Source organism: Ictidomys tridecemlineatus, chromosome 15 (assembly GCF_052094955.1).
Source record: "Ictidomys tridecemlineatus isolate mIctTri1 chromosome 15, mIctTri1.hap1, whole genome shotgun sequence".
Classification (NCBI taxonomy): domain Eukaryota; kingdom Metazoa; phylum Chordata; class Mammalia; order Rodentia; family Sciuridae; genus Ictidomys; species Ictidomys tridecemlineatus.
The window spans coordinates 48,900,063-48,918,055 of NC_135491.1; the positions used below are offsets into that span (position 1 = coordinate 48,900,063).

The 17,993-nt window shown below is 40.8% G+C and overlaps 1 protein-coding gene and 1 long non-coding RNA gene across 9 annotated transcripts in view; one reads left to right on the forward strand and one right to left on the reverse strand.

Annotated features, from left to right (window-relative positions):
• Hydin (HYDIN axonemal central pair apparatus protein) overlaps positions 1-17,993 on the forward strand; it is a 358,781-nt gene that overhangs the window by 139,934 nt on the left and 200,854 nt on the right. For all 8 annotated transcript variants that reach the window (XR_013430979.1, XM_078032635.1, XM_078032636.1 and 5 more), the window contains 5 exons: positions 1,220-1,287; positions 9,017-9,249; positions 11,374-11,474; positions 13,934-14,069; positions 16,536-16,700. Coding sequence is in view for 7 of the 8 variants with exons in the window: in XM_078032635.1 (XP_077888761.1) it covers positions 1,220-1,287; positions 9,017-9,249; positions 11,374-11,474; positions 13,934-14,069; positions 16,536-16,700 (703 nt within the window). In the remaining variant the exon portion in view is untranslated. The remainder of the gene's footprint in view (positions 1-1,219; positions 1,288-9,016; positions 9,250-11,373; positions 11,475-13,933; positions 14,070-16,535; positions 16,701-17,993) is intronic.
• LOC144370900 (uncharacterized) lies at positions 10,253-17,660 on the reverse strand. The gene is made up of 2 exons (XR_013430981.1): positions 17,410-17,660; positions 10,253-10,625 (listed from the first exon to the last, which is right to left on the reverse strand). It is a non-coding gene; the product is annotated as an uncharacterized LOC144370900 (long non-coding RNA).

Sequence of the window (17,993 nt, forward strand, 5' to 3'; positions counted from 1 at the left end):
ATAAATACAAAAACATCATTCCCCCAGATTCAGCAACCATCATGATTTTAAAATTTAAAAAGTCCAACAAAGTAGGAATAGGAGGGAATTTCCTCAGCATCAAAGACCTAAATGTAAAAAAAAAACAAAAAAACTAAACCCTACTAAACCCTATAAAGTTGTTAGAAAAAAATTTAGGCATACATATATCTGATTTTAATTTTGAATTAGGCAGTAATTTCTCAAAGCAGCCAAAGTAAAATAGTTTAGACTTCATCAAAATATAAAATGATGTATGCTTCAAGAAAATGATGGTCACTATCAAGAAAGTTAAAAGACAACCTACAGAATGGGAGAAGGATAGCACAGTTCACTAGCAACAGTAATTCCATCTGCCACCTTGATTCCCCTTTGCCACGTAACCTAACATACTCACAGGTTCTGGGGATTTGAACAAAGACATTTTGGGGAACTATTATTCTATCTACCACCTGAAGTACACTAGAAATTGCAGGATATCTCTATTACTAACTTTAGGATAGAACATCTCTCCAAGATGATGAAGTCCTGCTTCTTCATAACTGTGCTATCCTTCTCCCATTCTGTAGGTTGTCTTTTTACTTTCTTAATAGTGACCTTTGACGCACATATCTTTTTATATTTTGATGAAGTCTAATCTATTTTACTTTGGCTGCTTTGAGAAAAAGATCAGCATTTGGAATAAAAGGTCCTTCAAGGTCACTCAGTCTAGTCCTTTCTTTTCTCTGGAGTCAGAGAAACTGAGGCTAATAGAGGTGAAGTGACTGGCCAAGGTCACAGTGAAGTGGTGGTAAGATGGAATTGAAACAGTTTTATGAAGCCTTGGACAGGGATCATGGTATCCTTGATGTTTACTATATGATGAACCTATAATTTGTATTTCTTGATGAGTTAATCACCTTACATTATATGTGTCTCATCCAGATTAACTTCATTCTGGGCGAGGTTGGGTGATCTGTCTGCTCTGCCTCTGCCCCATTCCCTGTTAAGAATGGGGTTATAAATTAACCCAGCATCAAGACAAACCCATGGTTTGAGTCTTGAAAATAATTTTAGGGCCACTGTGAAAGACTATCATCTCATAGTTTCCTGGATTCCGTAATTGATTTCATGCCTAGTTATGGTTTTGTCCTTGCCCTCTCTGTGGTTTCTCATCATTACGTTGAATTCATTGGATTCCCTCCCTACTCCCCACTTTCAGAGGCTGTGTCATTGGACCCACCTTTCATTTTAATGTTCCTGCTCTGCACTTTGGGGATATTTCCTATGGTGAGTAATTTTCCATTTTAAGTTTAGAAATTAGATAGAATTTCTGTTGTCTCTACACAGGAGGAGGAAGGCTTGCAAATCATCTTTCTTACCATTTTTTTCACTAGGCAATAGTCAAGACGTAGAATTGATCCTTTCTTCCTCCATGGCAGTGGTATTTTGGTGCCATTTCCCAGCTTATGTGAAAGTGGTAGCTGTGTCCTGGGCACTAAGAGCCTTCAGGCCACTACTGTCTCCTCTCCTCTAGCAATGAGACTAGGTGGGCACCAGTGCTCTCCTTATCTGAACATCCTGTGCTCTATTTCAATGCAGATTCTGACTTGCCAGCTGTCCAGCAGCCTTTTTGCAGAGTTGCTTGCAGGTTCAAGGTGAACTCAAGTGTGTTTTGATTCATGTGTTCTATCACTCCAAGTTGAAGGCTCTGCTGTGTTTTTATGTTATGTCTCACTCAGTTGCCTCGCTGAGCTGTTTCTTCCTAAGCTTCCCTGCTAATAAAAATGATGATAACAGCAGCAGCAGAAGCTCCTCTTACTGGCTGTCTTGAGCTTTAGTCACTGCTAAGTGGATTACATGCAGCAAGGCATTTAAACCTTTTAGCAACCCTGCACAGAGTTACTATTTAATCTCTCTAATTAAGAGGAGGAAGCACTGAGCTTGAAACAAATAACTTCCTGAGGTCACACAGCAGGAGCAGAATTTGTATTTTAATTGTGATGTGTCTAAATGCATGTACTATCAATAAAAATGAGGCAATTATTGAGCCAAAAATTGGTTCTTTGGTGGTGAAATTTTTAAAAACCCCAAAACTTACATTTAACAATGGTGAAGGATCTTTCAAAGTTCAATTCTACCTCCCCCAAAATTTTATTCCTTAGTGCTTAATTGTTCTTATTGGGGAGAACTTAAATCTAATTCAAATCAAATTTAATTAATTGATTTTCTTTGATTTAGCAATTAATTTACTCTTTTTTTTAGCAAGTGATAATTAAAAAAAAGATTGAGCAATGATAGTTTAAGTACAGATCGTAATCTGCCCTGTTTTGCTTTGGTGCCTGCCACTTTGTCTTACTTCATTTTGAGTGGACCCTTCTACTGTGAGGAAAAATATATTAAATATTAAAGTTCTATACAAAAACTTTAATAATAATATCTTTGTCAGTTATTTTACATTTGAAGGTCATGACAGTTTTCTTTACTCCAAACACATTATTTATGTATATTATGTACAATGCCCCATGTACATTATATTGCATAAGCTATAGTCTATAGGAAAATCTGTATAAATGAAATAGTATGCCTATTACTATAGCATAAAATGGCCAGGTGATTTTCATGAATGTTTATGGTATATTTTAGTGACAGGCTCTTCTGAAGGAAAATGAAAATGATATTCAATTCGAAAATCATCTAGTGGCCAATTAATAGAGGCACAGTCTCTCAGAGGTGACTGTCTGGTACACAGTGTGAGGCATATTCACATTCCCGAAGGCCTGTGCAGCCAGATGAACCCCAAACAGTGCACCCTGTGTTCTGGGAGAGGGCTGGGCAATTGGAGCATGATGCAGCACACTCTTCATAGCATCACAATACCAAGTCCCACGCTAGGACAAGTGGACAACGTGTTCCGTATCATGTCACCCTACAGGAAGAAACAAACCTAAACAAGCAGTTGAAGCCAGTTACTACAAGAAATCTCACACTGATTCTTTCTCTGCAATCTAGACTATTGTGCAGCTCTAAAATGTTAGTATAAGTGCTATATACCAATGGCAAGCCAATTATTGAGCCAAAAGAATATGTGAAATTCTTTTATCTAGACTTCAAATACTTAAAAACACCAAGGTCTCTTACCTATTGCATTTCAACAGAAAATGACAAAGTGAAAATATGTGCATATATATATATATGTATATACACATACATAAATACATATATAGGCTCAGCAAGATTATTTTATGGTTAACTGATAAAAATTTTAGCTGTATTTCCTCACTTCTACTTCTCCAGTGAGGTCTAACAATATTGATAAAATACAAACACGCACACACACACACACACACACGTGCGCGCGCGCGCACACACACACACACACACACACACACACAAACACACTGATTTCCTCAAAATGCTACATTTGCTTCCAAGTCTTTACAATTTCAAGTGAGTATCAAAAACCTTAAATACATCATAAAATAAGTGATTTTTAAAATATATTTTTAGTTGTAGATGGACACAATACCTTTATTTTATTTATTTATTTTTATGTGTTACTGAGGATCAAACCCAGGGCCTCACAAGTGCTAGGCAAGCACTATACCACTGAGCTACATCCCCAGCCCCAATATAGGTGATTTTTAATGGAGCTACTTCTAACATGAATAGTTAGAATTCTTGTTAGTGTGCTCCAAGTTGAGTGGAGGCCACTGGTGAGTCCCAGGAACAGGTAGCTACAGAAGCTAGACTATCATTGGATAAAGAATGGTAAGGATATGTGAAGCAATATGTTTCTAGCAGAATGCAGGCATTTTCTTAAATATACCCATGAGACAGATTTTATTTACAAGAAATTATCATCACTGGACAAAAGCTTTTATGGTAGCTTTTTAATTTAAAAATAAATGCATTCAATAATGTTTCTTTTATTTGAATTCTTAATGCAACATGAGTTGTAGATTCTAGATGCAGCAATTAAACCCCCACCTATCACTTAACTGCATCCACACAGCTTGGAAGCTGGCATGAGAATTACCTGTGAAGTAGATGAACAAAAGAATTTATAGACTTGTGCACATCAGGTGCAGCTAAGAATAGGAGTATTATATAGATATTTAGGAATTAAGCACAACTCAACTCATTGAATTATGAGAATCCTTCACCTTTTTCCCTTGCCCTCCACTTGAACTCCTCAAATTCTGGCAGTCAGATGTAAAACTTGTCTATTAACAATTCACTAGTATTGAGAAATTCATGCAGAACATAGCACTTAAAGCAAAAGAGTTAACATATATGAAAGGGAAACAAGAAAAATAGATTTAAAATTTCCAACATGTGGGAAAATTGGAAATCCATATGCAACAAAATGAAATTGAATCCCTTTCTCTCGCCAGCCACAAAAGTTAACTCAAAATGGATCAAGGAGCTAGATATAAAAACAGAGACACTGCGTCTGATAGAAGGAAAAGTTGGCTATGATCTACATATTGTGGGGTCGGGCTCCAAATTCCTTAATAGAACGCCCGTAGCCCAAGAGTTAATAACAAGAATAAACAAATGGGACCTACTTAAACTAAAAAGTTTTTTCTCAGCAAGAGAAACAGTAAAAGAGGTAAATAGAGAGCCTACATCCTGGGAACAAATTTTTACCCCTCACACCTCAGATAGAGCCCTAATATCCAGAATGTACAAAGAACTCAAAAAATTAAACAATAAGATAACAAATAATCCAATCAACAAATGGGCCAAGGACCTGAACAGACATTTCTCAGAGGAGGACATACAATCAATCCACAAGCACATGAGAAAATGCTCACCATCTCTAGCAATCAGAGAAATGCAAATCAAAACCACCCTAAGATACCATTTCACTCCTGTAAGATTGGCAGCCATTATGAAGTCAAACAACAATAAGTGTTGGCGAGGATGTGGGGAAAAGGGCACACTTGTTCACTGCTGGTGGGACTGCAAAATGGTGAGGCCAATTTGGAAAGCAGTATGGAGATTCCTGGGAAAGCTGGGAATGGATCCACCATTTGACCCAGCTATTGCCCTTCTTGGACTATTCCCTGAGGACCTTAAAAGAGCACACTATACGGATACGGCCACATCAATGATTATAGCAGCACAATTCACAATAGCTAGACTGTGGAACCAACCTAGATGCCCTTCAATAGACGAGTGGATAAAAAAATTGTGGCAGCTATACACAATGGAGTATTATGCAGCACTAAGAAACGACAAAATCATAGAATTTGCAGGGAAATGGATGGCATTAGAGCAGATTATGCTAAGTGAAGCTAGCCAAGCCCTAAAAAACAAATGTCAAATGTCTTCTTTGATATAAAGAGAGCCACTAAGAATAGAACAGGAAGGAAGAGCATGAGGAAAAGACTACCAGTAAACTAAGACGAATGGGGGGAGAGAAAGGAAGAGAGAAGGGAAAACATATGGAAATGGTAGGAGACCTTCAGTGATACACAAAATTATAAGAGGTTATGAGGGGAAAGGGGGTGGGGGGAAAAAAGGGGAGAGAACTGAACAACAGCAGAGGAGGTAGAGAGGGAAGATGGGAGGGGAGGGGAGGGGAGGGGGGATAGTAGGGGATAGGAAAGGTAGCAGAATACAACAGTCACTAATATGCCATTATGTAAAAACGTGAGTATGTAACAGAAGTGAGTCTGTATTATGTATTTGGGGAGTTCAAATCTCAATTGAGTCGAATGTATGAAAGATGATATGTCTTGAGCTCTGTAATGTTTTGAACAATCAATAAAAAAAAAAAAAAAAAAAAAAAATTTCCAACATGAATCTAATAGGAGTTTTAGGAAAAGGAATGAAAATAGCCCAAAAGCACTATTTGGAGAAATGATAGCTGAGAAATTTTAAAAACAAATATTTGTACTTAGAGTGTATAGCCAGATACAGTAACATCATAGTGAAACTAAAGAACATTAAAAATAAAGATAAAAATCTTAAAAACTACTGGAGAGAAAAAATACATACTAAAAAAAATCATTTGACAAACAGTGGATATCTTAAAACAGTAATGGTACTGGAAGATAGGGCAATGAGGTTTTCAGGTTAAAGACTTTCATCAGTGTAATGATGTACTGAGCACTTGTTCTTCAGGTTGAAAGGGGGAGAGATTCTGAGGGTGGGTGTTTTGGGGGAAAGCTTGAACTGATGGATGAGTTGGTGTTTTACAATATTAGTTATATCTACATGAAGCAAGGTTGCCTCAGATCAGTGAAAGATTTGCATTCGCATGGGTCTTGTTATTATTTCATAAAGCGAATAGACCATGAGTTCCAGAGGAGGCTCACTTGATCCAAGGCCCATAGAAGCAAAGGCAACACTCTTCACCAAGGAGCTCCAAGAGCCTCAGAGGTCCCAGCTAATTTAAAATCCATAATACTATTTTTGTGCTCTACATTTCTCAAAGATTATAGATTCTGAAATGTGGGGTCAAATGGTTAGCAAATGGTAAGATTCTTTGCAATTCTTCTAGTATCAGGTGATATTTCTAAGCAGAAAAATTATAACCTACAATCTCTCAGTCACAGTTGTAGCAGTCACGTTTCTGTATAGGAAGGTTCAAATCCATATAAAGTATTTTCAGACACTCAAAAGTGCATATTCTGAACTTCGTGGTTTGGGCACTGTCCATCTCCATTCTCAAAACCCATGTCTCACTTGCACAGTTTCATAGGTTGCAAAGTAGGAGCTGGTCATTGCCAAGCTTTGTCCCCAGCTACAAAGGAGAAAGTTTCCCATTGATTCTTTTTTAAAATTATATATATATCCCCTATGAAGACTTCTTGAATATATAGATATTCTTTTTCATTTTTTCTTTTAGTTATAGATGGCCACATGGCTTTATTTTATTTATCTGTTTTTATGTAGTATTGAGGATCCAACCCAGTATCTCACTTGTGCCAGGCAAGCTCTCTACCACTGAGCCACAACCTCAGGCCTCCCATTGATTCTTAGTCAGAGATTATCTCTTTTCTGCTGGGATGTTTGGTACAACATTTTGACCAAAGACCATCTCAGATTTAGTAGCATAGTTGGTATGCCAGAGACCACAGGAGTAGACAGAAGATCCCCATCCTATGCAACGCTGGTTTTCTAAACCCAAGGGTACATCTTATGTGTCCAAAATGGATTGTGTATATGTGTTTATTGATTTCTGAAATTCTGAATTATTTCTGTGAACAACTACAAAGTGCCACCTGATTTGCATAATGATCTATCCACACATTTTCCTTTGCTTTGTGGAGATTTTTATTTTGCTAGAAAAATTAGGAATCATCGTCTAAAATACTCCACAGATCCCAAAAGTCTCTACACTGTGATTTAATTTTTCATCTCACAGGTTTCTGCATCAGTTAAATACTCTATTTCAGATAGGGTCCATTCTTCAGTACAAGGCCAGATTCCAAATGATGTATCATCTTTTTAAATAATTATTTTTTGTTCTTTTGTGTGTATATGTGCAGCCTTACAATTTCCATCTGTTAAGTTTTTTAAAAATTTTATTGCCAATGGACCTTTATTTTATTTATGTACTTATATGTGGTGCTGAGAATCCAACCCAGTGCCTCACACATGCTCTGCTGCTGAGCTACAACCCCAGCCCTGCTAGTTTCTTTCAAGAAATCTTCATAGGGGCCTTTTTAGGTCAGGTAAATTATGTCTGTGGAAGGAGAATCAAACCTCCTAAGAATGCTACCCTCTAACTTATTATTTAAATACTGGGAGGAGTATTTAAATAATACTCCTCTGTGAATCCCTAAATCATTTTTGTTGTTAATTACTCCAAGAAAAGGCAAATACATATTGACTCTTTGTCTACTAGACACTAACTGAAGGGAACATAGATGTCGACAACTGAGGTAGAACTAGAGGTGGAATGGTGTTAGGATTGGATATAATCAGAAATCTAGAACAGCATTCTTATTAACAACAATTCAGTCCTTGACAACTAATAGACCCTTTCTTTAGGATTCTTGACAAGTGGGGTATTCCAGATACTAGTACCAGGAATTATTTTAACTAGGAGGTTATAACTGACTTTATTCTATGAAAAACTTCTGACTCCAGGGAAATAGTCTGGGTAGTGGTTTGAAGACCCATCTGACTCCTGATAGGACCTTCTTTTCCTAGTCCACCCTATATTTGTAGAGCATTCAACCCCTAGCTGGTCAGGTAGCATAGAGTAAGATGTCTAGTTTCAAGAGTCATTACTGGGCATGTTCAGAAAAGTCATATGATAATTACCACTGTGAAACTGACTTCCTATCAGTTCCTCTGGAAGTTCCAAGAGAAGACTCTTAAAGAGACCCATTGTGTGTGTGTGTGTGTGTGTGTGTGTGTGTGTATTATATATATAACATATATAATATATATGTGTATGTATGTGTGTGTATGTGTGTGTGTGTTTGTGTGTATATATATATATTTTCAGCCAGGTTCAAGGTAGAAGAGCAGGGTTTGTATCTAATAGAGACAAGCACTGTGTTTTCCTGTGATTATAGAAAATTTGTGTTGTTCTGAAAGTGATCCACAGATACAGTGGCCACCCAGGGAATCCAAAATCAGAGTTCACTTTATTGTCTGCTGAAAGGAAGATCCATATCTTTTAGGAAAGGAGCATGAGTCTCTGCTAAAAATATGTATTCATGCAAAATACACGTCTACAGCACAACTCAGAAAACAAATAATAGAGGTTGTTTCTTTGGAGGGGCCTGCCAATCAAGGGGTTTGTTTTGTATCTACTGTTTAACCGGCTACATAGTAAATGCATAATAAATATTCATTGAATGAATGAATGAGTAAATAATGAATGAATGAAATCTGTTGATTAGGTGACTGAAAACAATATTTAGGGCAAGGCAGAGGTAAGTAGCTATGAATTGTGAACAATTCATTGTAGAAGTTGAGCTAGGGGAGGTCGATGGCCAACGGAGGCTGGGAGGGAGTTTTATTTGGCACCTCGTATTTTGTTTTCCAGGATTTCCTCACACTTTGACTTGTTCCCTCAATAACACATCTTTGATCCCCATGACCTTCAAACTACGTGTCCCTGGAGATGGCCTTGGCCCCCAAAGTACAGCATTTTCTGAGAAGGATTTAATCAACAGACCATCTAGGGCTGATGAAGAGATACTCACAATGAAACCAAAAGAATTCACCATCACCCCCAACTGTGGCACCATTCGCTCCCAGGGATTTGCTGCTATCAAGGTAAAGTGCACAGCCTTCCGGCACACAGAGCCCAGCAGCCAAACTTCAGCAGCCAAACTTCAGCAGCCATCAGGACCTTGCCGAGGGCTCTCTATTGTATCCAGTGGCAGTGGGAGGGTGCGTCTGTGAAGTCACATGGAAATCAGGCCCACCAGAAGTAAACCACTGTGGCATGAGAAGCCAGAAACAAACACCTTGGGCAAAGAAATGGGCTCTGCCCAAGTGGATCCGGATTAATCTAGATGCCTCCGCTAGAACAGTGACTTCTAGGTATTTCTAGTGAAACCATTGCTCTAAATAGGTAGTATACCATCAGTACTAATGAAAACCTTTGAAGAATTCATCAATAGCTACATTCTCCTTTCCTTCAGACTTGGGTCCTTCCTACCAATAAATATCCAGACTTATGGCATAGATGGTAGCTAGCTTATTCAGATTTGTAATAGGAATCTGGACCTCACAGTGAACGTGGGTGTGAAGTTGCCATCAGTGCTAAAGAAGTAGACCCATGGAGAGCAGTGAGGAGGCTGCACATTCACCCCTGACTTCCCCTTGAAATCAGGATAGTGCAGTGCCTTGGTTGTGGTCTCACCGTGCCAACAGCAGAATTAATTCACGATAACTGAGAAAGGTTTTAGCTATCTTGCCTCACTTTTGCTTCTCTGGTGAGGTCTAGAAATATTGAAGGCTGTTAAACTGAAATAATTTTATACTTGCTAGGGAAGAAAAAGATCAAGACTTCACAGCTAAAGATGGTGATTTTCACTTTAGTTCCTACCATTGAATATTTAATCCAGCTATCATTTTATTCCCCAAACTTGTTTTTTAATGCTTCTTAAATATCTCACCTCACATCCACTCATCCTGAATCTTTTCTGGGAGTTTTCAATTCTTTCATGCGCTTCTCCAGAGGTTGAGTGAGTTTTGACGATATCACCCATCATTGCAATTTATCAAGATTGCTAACTATGACGCTCCTGGTTTAAAAAAAAAAAAAAAGTACTACTGCAATGGATTGATTTATTTGTTACTTAGTAATGCTCATCCCTCATATTACCTATCTTTCCTTTTGCCTCTGCCAGATGGCACAGGAAGATTTTTAACTATGCAGCAGGTCTCTTGCAGCCTCTGCCACAAGCCCTTGCTCTTCTTCCTTCTCACCCACAGCCTGGAAGTATAAACAAGGGATTACAGCCACCCCCATGACGCTCTGCTGCTCTCCAAATCCAGCGGGTTCTCTTTGCAATTCATTGACTTCATCTTCACTCTATTTCTCCTTTATGTCCAGAAAAGCTTTCTCTAAGCTTCAATTTTCCCTTCTGATCTGCACTTCAGCCAGCTCTGTGTAGACTCAAATTTGCATCCAGTGATTCCCTCTGCAAGCAAAACAGTTTTAATTAACACTCAATACATAATTTATAGATGGAAAAGCCTTTAACCCATGCAAGAAGTTGTCTTCTAGACTTACAAGGATCTCTTCCAGCACAAATCATTTTAAAGCAATTAGAAGTTGTAACAAGGCTTTCAAAAGCCTAAATATAAAGTTTGATAGCAGCAAATAAGTTTATAGGATAACATGTTCTGGTTAGATACCGTCCTCGCATGGACTTTTCTTTGGAGCTTCCCAGTTTCTGCTCTGGTAGTGAATATTGCCAGGGGAAAGGGGTTGATTTCTTATGCCAGTTTCTGCAACCCATATGATGATTTTCATTGATTACAATGTAAGAGAAATTCATTGTATTTTGTAAATCAGTGTATTTAATTGTCATAATCCATATAATCAAGAGGTATAAGGAACACTTTTAATTTCTGTGATCAGTTTGTCTGGCATTTCTCATGCTTCATGGTCATCATTTCCCTTGCATGGACAAGTAGTTTCTTTGGTAAAACCAGCTCAGAAATGAACAGACCTATTGTACTGAAAGTAAGTTTGGTTTCTAACCTGGCCTTTGAACATAGCCAGGGTGTCCTGACCCAGCAATATTACATTTTCAGCTAAAAATATATAGTGCTATACAGCTATAAAGCACTTAGAATCCCCTCCCACCCCCATGATGAGCATTGTCCTCCCCCAGCTCCTGTCCCCACTGTGGAGGTCAGCAACTTTTCACCTTTCCTTTCCAGGTGACCTTATGCTCCAACACTGTGAAGAAATATGAGCTGGCGCTGGTGGTGGATGTGGAGGGCATTGGAGAAGAAGTGCTGGCGCTCTTAATTACAGCCAGGTATCACTTACCTGCTTCCTCTCTTCCAGAGAGCCCTCTGAGCTCAGCAAGGGGCTGCCTCCCAGAAGGCAGCTCGCCTGCCAGCTAGTGAACACTGGACTTGTTCTGCCTTCCCAGGAAGGGAAATTGAATCCAAACTACAAAACTTTAGAACAGCAAATGTTTCTAAAGCACCTTTGATGGGGATGCAAAGGGTTGCATGTGTTCAGCCCTGTTTAAAAAAAAAAAAATGTTCTCCAGTGATTCTAACTGTCAAAAGAGTATAAGCAAAAAGGGGTTAGCAGGAAGGGATGATGAGTTGCTGGTTTCATTGTCACCTTCCAATTAAGTGCTCCAGAATCAGGCAGCTGGAAGGGTTAGGTTATCCTGCAGTGGAAGATACCGTTAGCCAACATGTTCCTGCTCCTGGACATCCATAAGCATGACTTGACTTGCAGGCTGTGAGTGAGCCCCACAAATAAGGCTCATCTCTTAGAATCAGAACTGCTCAGGACCATCACCAACTTCTCTCTCTTTTGAGGGAGGCAGCAAGGAGCTCTGGAGTCAGGTTAAAACCCTGGCTCTGCCATTTGTTGACTGTGTCTTCCTGACCTAGCTCCAGGCAGGTAGTGTCACCTACTGATGGTGACAAGGTCCTAAGTAAACTCATGAGACCCCACTCTACCCAAAGCAAAAGTGTTCGGATCAGGGACTTTTTAAAGTATATGGATGAAATGCTATGTATACAGAAGAGAGAAATTGGCTTAGTAAAACCAATAATGCTAATCTGTCAATCTCTAGAATTTAGGTCTCTCATAAATCTTAGGAAGATATACCGTAAAGAAGGTACAGACGACTGGTCGGTGGGGAGAGAATAAGTGGCACCATTTTGTGTGTCTTGGACATAACTGAAGGCAAATTCCAACCCTGAAAGAACTAGAATGAGACTTCCCTCTGGGTAGAAGAAGGAACCCACTGAGGTGCCTTGGCTTACTTAGTATTCTTTCAAGACCTAAACTTTTTTGTTTGATTGATTGAAAACAGCCAAAACCCTTTGATGTGGTCCTTTCTGTATTTGAGTTTGCCTTTTAATCTAGCTTGCATTGGTTTTCTGTGTGGGCTTTTTCTCATACTCTCCAGATCCTTTTCCCTACAGCTCTCAATAGGAAGTCCTGACTTAAAAAAAAAAAAAAAAAAACCTAAAGAGGCTATGAATTGCCTACTAACATATACTCTGTGACCCCAGTGAAATATTATCAACCCTCTGAGTCACAGCATTAGGTGCAAAGGATTAGCTTTAAGAGAGTCATGGGGTCAACTGACAAGTTCCATTCTAGCTAAAAATGAACACTCGTCTCATGCTAAATCACAAGCTTCGAGGTTAAAGAAAGGCACTTTCATGTCGTTCCTTTTGGTGTAATCTGCAGGAACTGCTCTCTGACTCCACCAGAAGAGTTGCTTTTAGAACTCATTCCCCAAAGTGACTCTCTGAGAGAGCCAGCAGTGGCACCTTGCCATGCTGTCACCACGGGTGCCCTTCCTCTCACTGTGCACTAACCTGGCACAAGGCTCTGCCCTCCACTCACATGTCCTCCTGTGCTCCCCACGACACCAAAGAAGAGTTAGTAATGCCAGTGTCAGTCCCCAGAATGACCTTCATTTTACCTGTGAGAGAAGTGGGACTCCATGAGAGAGAGCTCCTGGCCCAGAGTGACACAGGTTGCGTTTAGTGAGGTCAGCACGGAACCTGGCTCTGTCTAGTTGAAAAGCCGGTACTCTTCACCATTGCACCGTACGTTACAATAATGACATAAGGCATGTCAGACACCAAGAGCTACAGACACAAAATTAACCCAAGTCCACTAATAACAGACCAACTCCAAACACAGGGCTTCGTTTCCTCTCTCTGCTACACACAGCTCTCCCTTCCTCTCCCCCTGCCCAACCCTCCACATCAGAACCACTGTCACAGAGCCAGTTCTGGGCCGAGCAGCTGCCTGAGCCCACACACCCCAGACAGCTGTTCTGCATAGGAATTAGAATTATCACCATTATCTAGATGATGTGAGCTGTTGCTAGTCCTTGGGGGACTTTCTGGCTGGTCCAAAGTTCACAGCTAGTTAGGACTCCATGCTGGTGGCTTTAGTCCTGCTCGACATGGGAACAGACCCTAAGGAACTTGTAGCATGGGGCCCTTTACTAAAGGAAAGCCAGGTCGAAAAGCAATGGAAGCTTGAGTCATTACCCATCAAGACAGCAGTCGAAGGAGTTCTGCTTCTATTCCTTTTTTGATTAAATAAAAAATAGTGACTGGGAGCTAGGAGAGAGGAGTGACAGGAGAGAAAAATCTGAAAATGATTAATGTATTTATTAAAGAAAAACTTCTATATGACAGTGACAAATGCATTTAACTTAGGACTCTGCATTCTCTGTATGTCAACAAGCTATTTTTGAATTGTTTAATGTGTTTCTTCGAGCAGATGTGTTGTACCTGCGCTCCAATTGGTGAATGCAGAGGTGGACTTTGGGCGCTGCTTCCTGAATTACCCCTATGAGAAAATGATCCAACTTGTCAATCCTGATGACCTTCCAGGATACTATGAGATCCTGCCTCAGGTGAATTATTTTATTCTTCCTTGGTATTCATTTTTCTCCCATTGGATTTCTGGATGAGAAAGACACATCCTTCTGAAGAGCCATCATCCTGAACACATTCCGTTATGTAATTCTGATTTTTAACCCTCGGATAGGTTGGGGATGGGGTTATAAAGCCACAGCTGGATTGCCATCTGCATGAGTGAGCAGCTGCAGGTGTAAACAGTTGTTAATTTCCCAGGGAAATTGCCCTTGATAAAGAAGGGAAAGTGTCAATTAAGCCAACATGCAGAAGTGCACCTGCAAATAATTGCCTTTAAACTAACCAAGCATGGGAAATGAGCTAGAAGTTTTCATTTATGCCCAGGGCTGTGGTTTGAACATCATCACCAAGATAAAGCAATGCAATATTTATAAATGGACTTGTTGAACCAGAAGAACAGAAGTGGAAGAAAAGGAAGGAGGAGGTATTGTCTCTTAATGTCTTAGGAAACATGTCTGTCCATATGCCACTCTACCTGGCCAGGTGAGAGACAAAACAGTTCACATATGGATGAAAGATCTGTACAGATTAGAGTAATGGAAGGTTACTAATGACATACAATTTACCAAGAATGCATTTGGCTTTAAAATTCAGTAGTGTAGCCAGATGCGATGGCACACACCTGTAATTTCATTGGCCTTGGAGGCTGAGGCAGGAGGATCACAAGTTCAAACCCAGCCTCAACAACTTAGCAAGGCCCTAAGCAAGCCCTTAGTGAGACCCTGTCTAAAAATAAAAAATAAAAAGGCTGGAGATGTGGCTTAGTGGTTAAGCACCCCTGGTACCCACCTGCCCCTCCCCCAAAAAACCTCATTAATATAAGTACAATACTCAAATATAAATTCATGCAAAAAGGTCAAGTAGGCTTAATGGCTACAGTTCAATATGAATTAAAAGAGCAGTAAAGGAGCCACAGAACCAGTACAGGTTGGGCTACAGCTAAAGGAGGTCAGTAGCCCCTGGCCAAACCACAACCAAGAATTTGCCTTTGATCTTATCATTGTATTTTTAATGGGAGATTAAAAAAAATGTGTCATGTTTGGAGTAACCAAAAATGTGACCCATATCATCTACAAATCTAAGTCATGAGAGGAGCCAACTCAAGTGTTCAGTCTGGAACAGGGAGGATAGGCAGGCTACCTCTCCCTAGTCCTTGGGCTATTATGCAAAAGAGGGAATTAGAGTTCTCTTCTGGGCTTCTCTGAGACAAAAACTGAAACCAAAGGGTGGACATGTCAAACAGAACAGCTGGCCCTGTGCACTGCAGTGCAGTCAGAGTACAGCCTGGACCTGGGGTCAAGGGACGCAGTTTCTGCACAGCAGGGCTGAGAATAGGGTAGAACACTGGCTTGGGCATAAAATTTAAGGGGAGCCAAACAGACATCATGTAGATACATCATGTTTTTATGCCATATTCTAAGAAATCAAAATTAATTAAAAAAAACATAAGTGAGCAAAATATCAACACTTGGACCAGTATTGCTGGATTTGCCTTTTGCCCTGGGATCAGTGGGGCTTAGCAGAGGACAGCTACACAGGGAGGTGGGCTGTGATTAGGCTGTGCTAGGCCAGACCAGAGGCAGAAGGACTGTGGGAAGCTTCAGAAGATGAAACTGTGCCCCCTTCTCCCAGGGAGCTGAAGCCCTCAGAAGTGTTTCTCAGAATCACTCAAACTTGCCTGACTGTAGGATTTTTAGAGCTTTCTTGTTACATACAAGCTAGTACTTGCTATTAAAAAGGGCTGTAAGGAATGCATATGGGTGAATATTGGGTGACAGTTATTCATTCCTCATTTTAAAAACATGCTGAGTATATACTTGGGGTCAGAAAGTAGCTAGGCAGAGAGCTCAGGGCCCAGGCCTGCACTAAGAGGTCTCCAGCCCAGGAAGAAGATGCATGTGCAGATGGTGACTGCTGTCCAGTGTAGGCTGTGGAAAAGGACTTTATAGGACGCTCCCTGGAGGCAGACCTCCCACCCTTGAGTGTGGGGGCACCTGGGGAAATTCAAGAAGAGTATGCCAGATAGATCAAAGGGTTAGAGGAGGGAAGCAGCATCATGTGTTCAGAAGTGCCAGAGGTGTGGCCTCAACCACTGGAATGCAGCTGGGCAAGGTGGGGGTGGGGGGGGGGTGAAGCAGGAAAGCCTAGGGAGCCAGGTTAAGGACTTGGCCATGGAAGGCCGCTGTCCTGAGCTCATCCACATTGTGGATCGTTTCTGCATCTCCCTGTGCTGAACACTTTGGATTCAGGGCCATATTCACACTGCACTCAGCCAAACTTCCTTTTGGCCTATTTGGGTGCTTGTGCCCATTGACTTGCTGGGCAATGAGACATTTCTAAAGAACCTCCATAGACTCAGGACAACATTTGTTTCAAAATAAATTGTTATGCTCTTTGTTCCATGTCCTGCGTGGCTTGCTTATCTCCCTGACTTGTCTCTCCAGGTGTGTGAGGACCAGCCTCCTGTGCTGCTTTGCAGCCCTACCCCCTATGGGACCATACCCCCCCACAGCACTGTGCACTTGCCTTTGGGCCTGAGGACCCAGGTCACCGGAGAACACAGGTCCACAGTCTACATCTCTGTCTTTGGGAGCCTGAACCCTCCTATGGTGAGCACCAGTTTTCAAAACCAAAATTATCATTCCTGTGCTTCTAGTCAAATATTTCAAGATTCTTCATTTAGGGCTCACACCACATTTGCATACCCTCTAGGCATTTGTAGTTAGAGTTTTAAGTTTTCACTCCAAGATGCTACAACACAAAGGTGGCGAGGCGTTACTGAGGGAATTTGCATGGAGATGCATCAAAAAGAAGCAGTGTCCTACGGATGTGTTGGTGCATGCCTGTAATCCTAGTGACTCAGGAGGCTGAGGAAGAAGCATTGCAAATTCAAGGACAGCCTCAGCATCTTGGCAAGACCCTCAGCCACTTAGTTGAGACCCTGTCTCAAAAAAAAAAAAAAAAAGGACTGGGGAAGTAGCTCAGTGTAAAGTACCCTGGGTTTAACCCCCTGTATCCCACACCTCTTACCACACACAAAGCAGTAGTGTTTCATAGCAGTTGTTTTTAAGCTCCTGAAGTTTTACATATCATGCACAAATACACATATGACCCCTCTCCAGGCCAGCACATCTGCATATTTAACAAGCTCCTCGGTTGTTCCTGGTGAAAAGCTGGGTTCTAGCCTCACAGTTTGTCACACGTGAGCTGAGAGATCAGTTTCATTCACTGCTCACCAGATCTTTTTCTGTATATTGACCATATGAACCATAGCCCAGATCAACCTACTGAAGCTGTTAAGAGATGAAATAGTCTTACCAGGCACAGTGGCACATGCCTGTAATCCCAGCAACTCAGCAGGCTGAGGCAGGAAGATCGCAAATTCAAGACCAGTCTCAGCAACAGACCCTGTATCAAAATAAAAACAAACAAACAAAAACACACAAATTTAAAAGAACTGGAGGGAAAAAAAAGGACTGGAGACATAGCTCAGCCTAGTGGTAAGCTCCCTTGGGTTCAAACCCCAGTACAAAAAAGAAATAAGCATTGTGTCTCCAGGGGAGGTAAGAGGGAGAAATGGAAATCTCTGTGCTGCTTGGGCTGAACTGAAGGATAAATCTTGAAGGAAGTTGCTCAGGCTATATGTCCCTAGGCATTTGGAGTACTTGGGTGCTGGGCAATGTCAGCTTACATTTGCTTGAAGTGGTTCTGATTGCTTGAGAGTATAATAAGGTAGGATATTGCTTTTATCTCTTCCATATAAAATGCCAAAAGCAACCTGAGTCATGAAATGGCATTGCAAAGGTGGCCACTCCCAAAACACCAGTCTATGTCCCCTGCTGGGCTCACTGGGACACCCCACCCCTGCACAGATGCAGCTCATGAGAGGGCAGCTAGTGCTT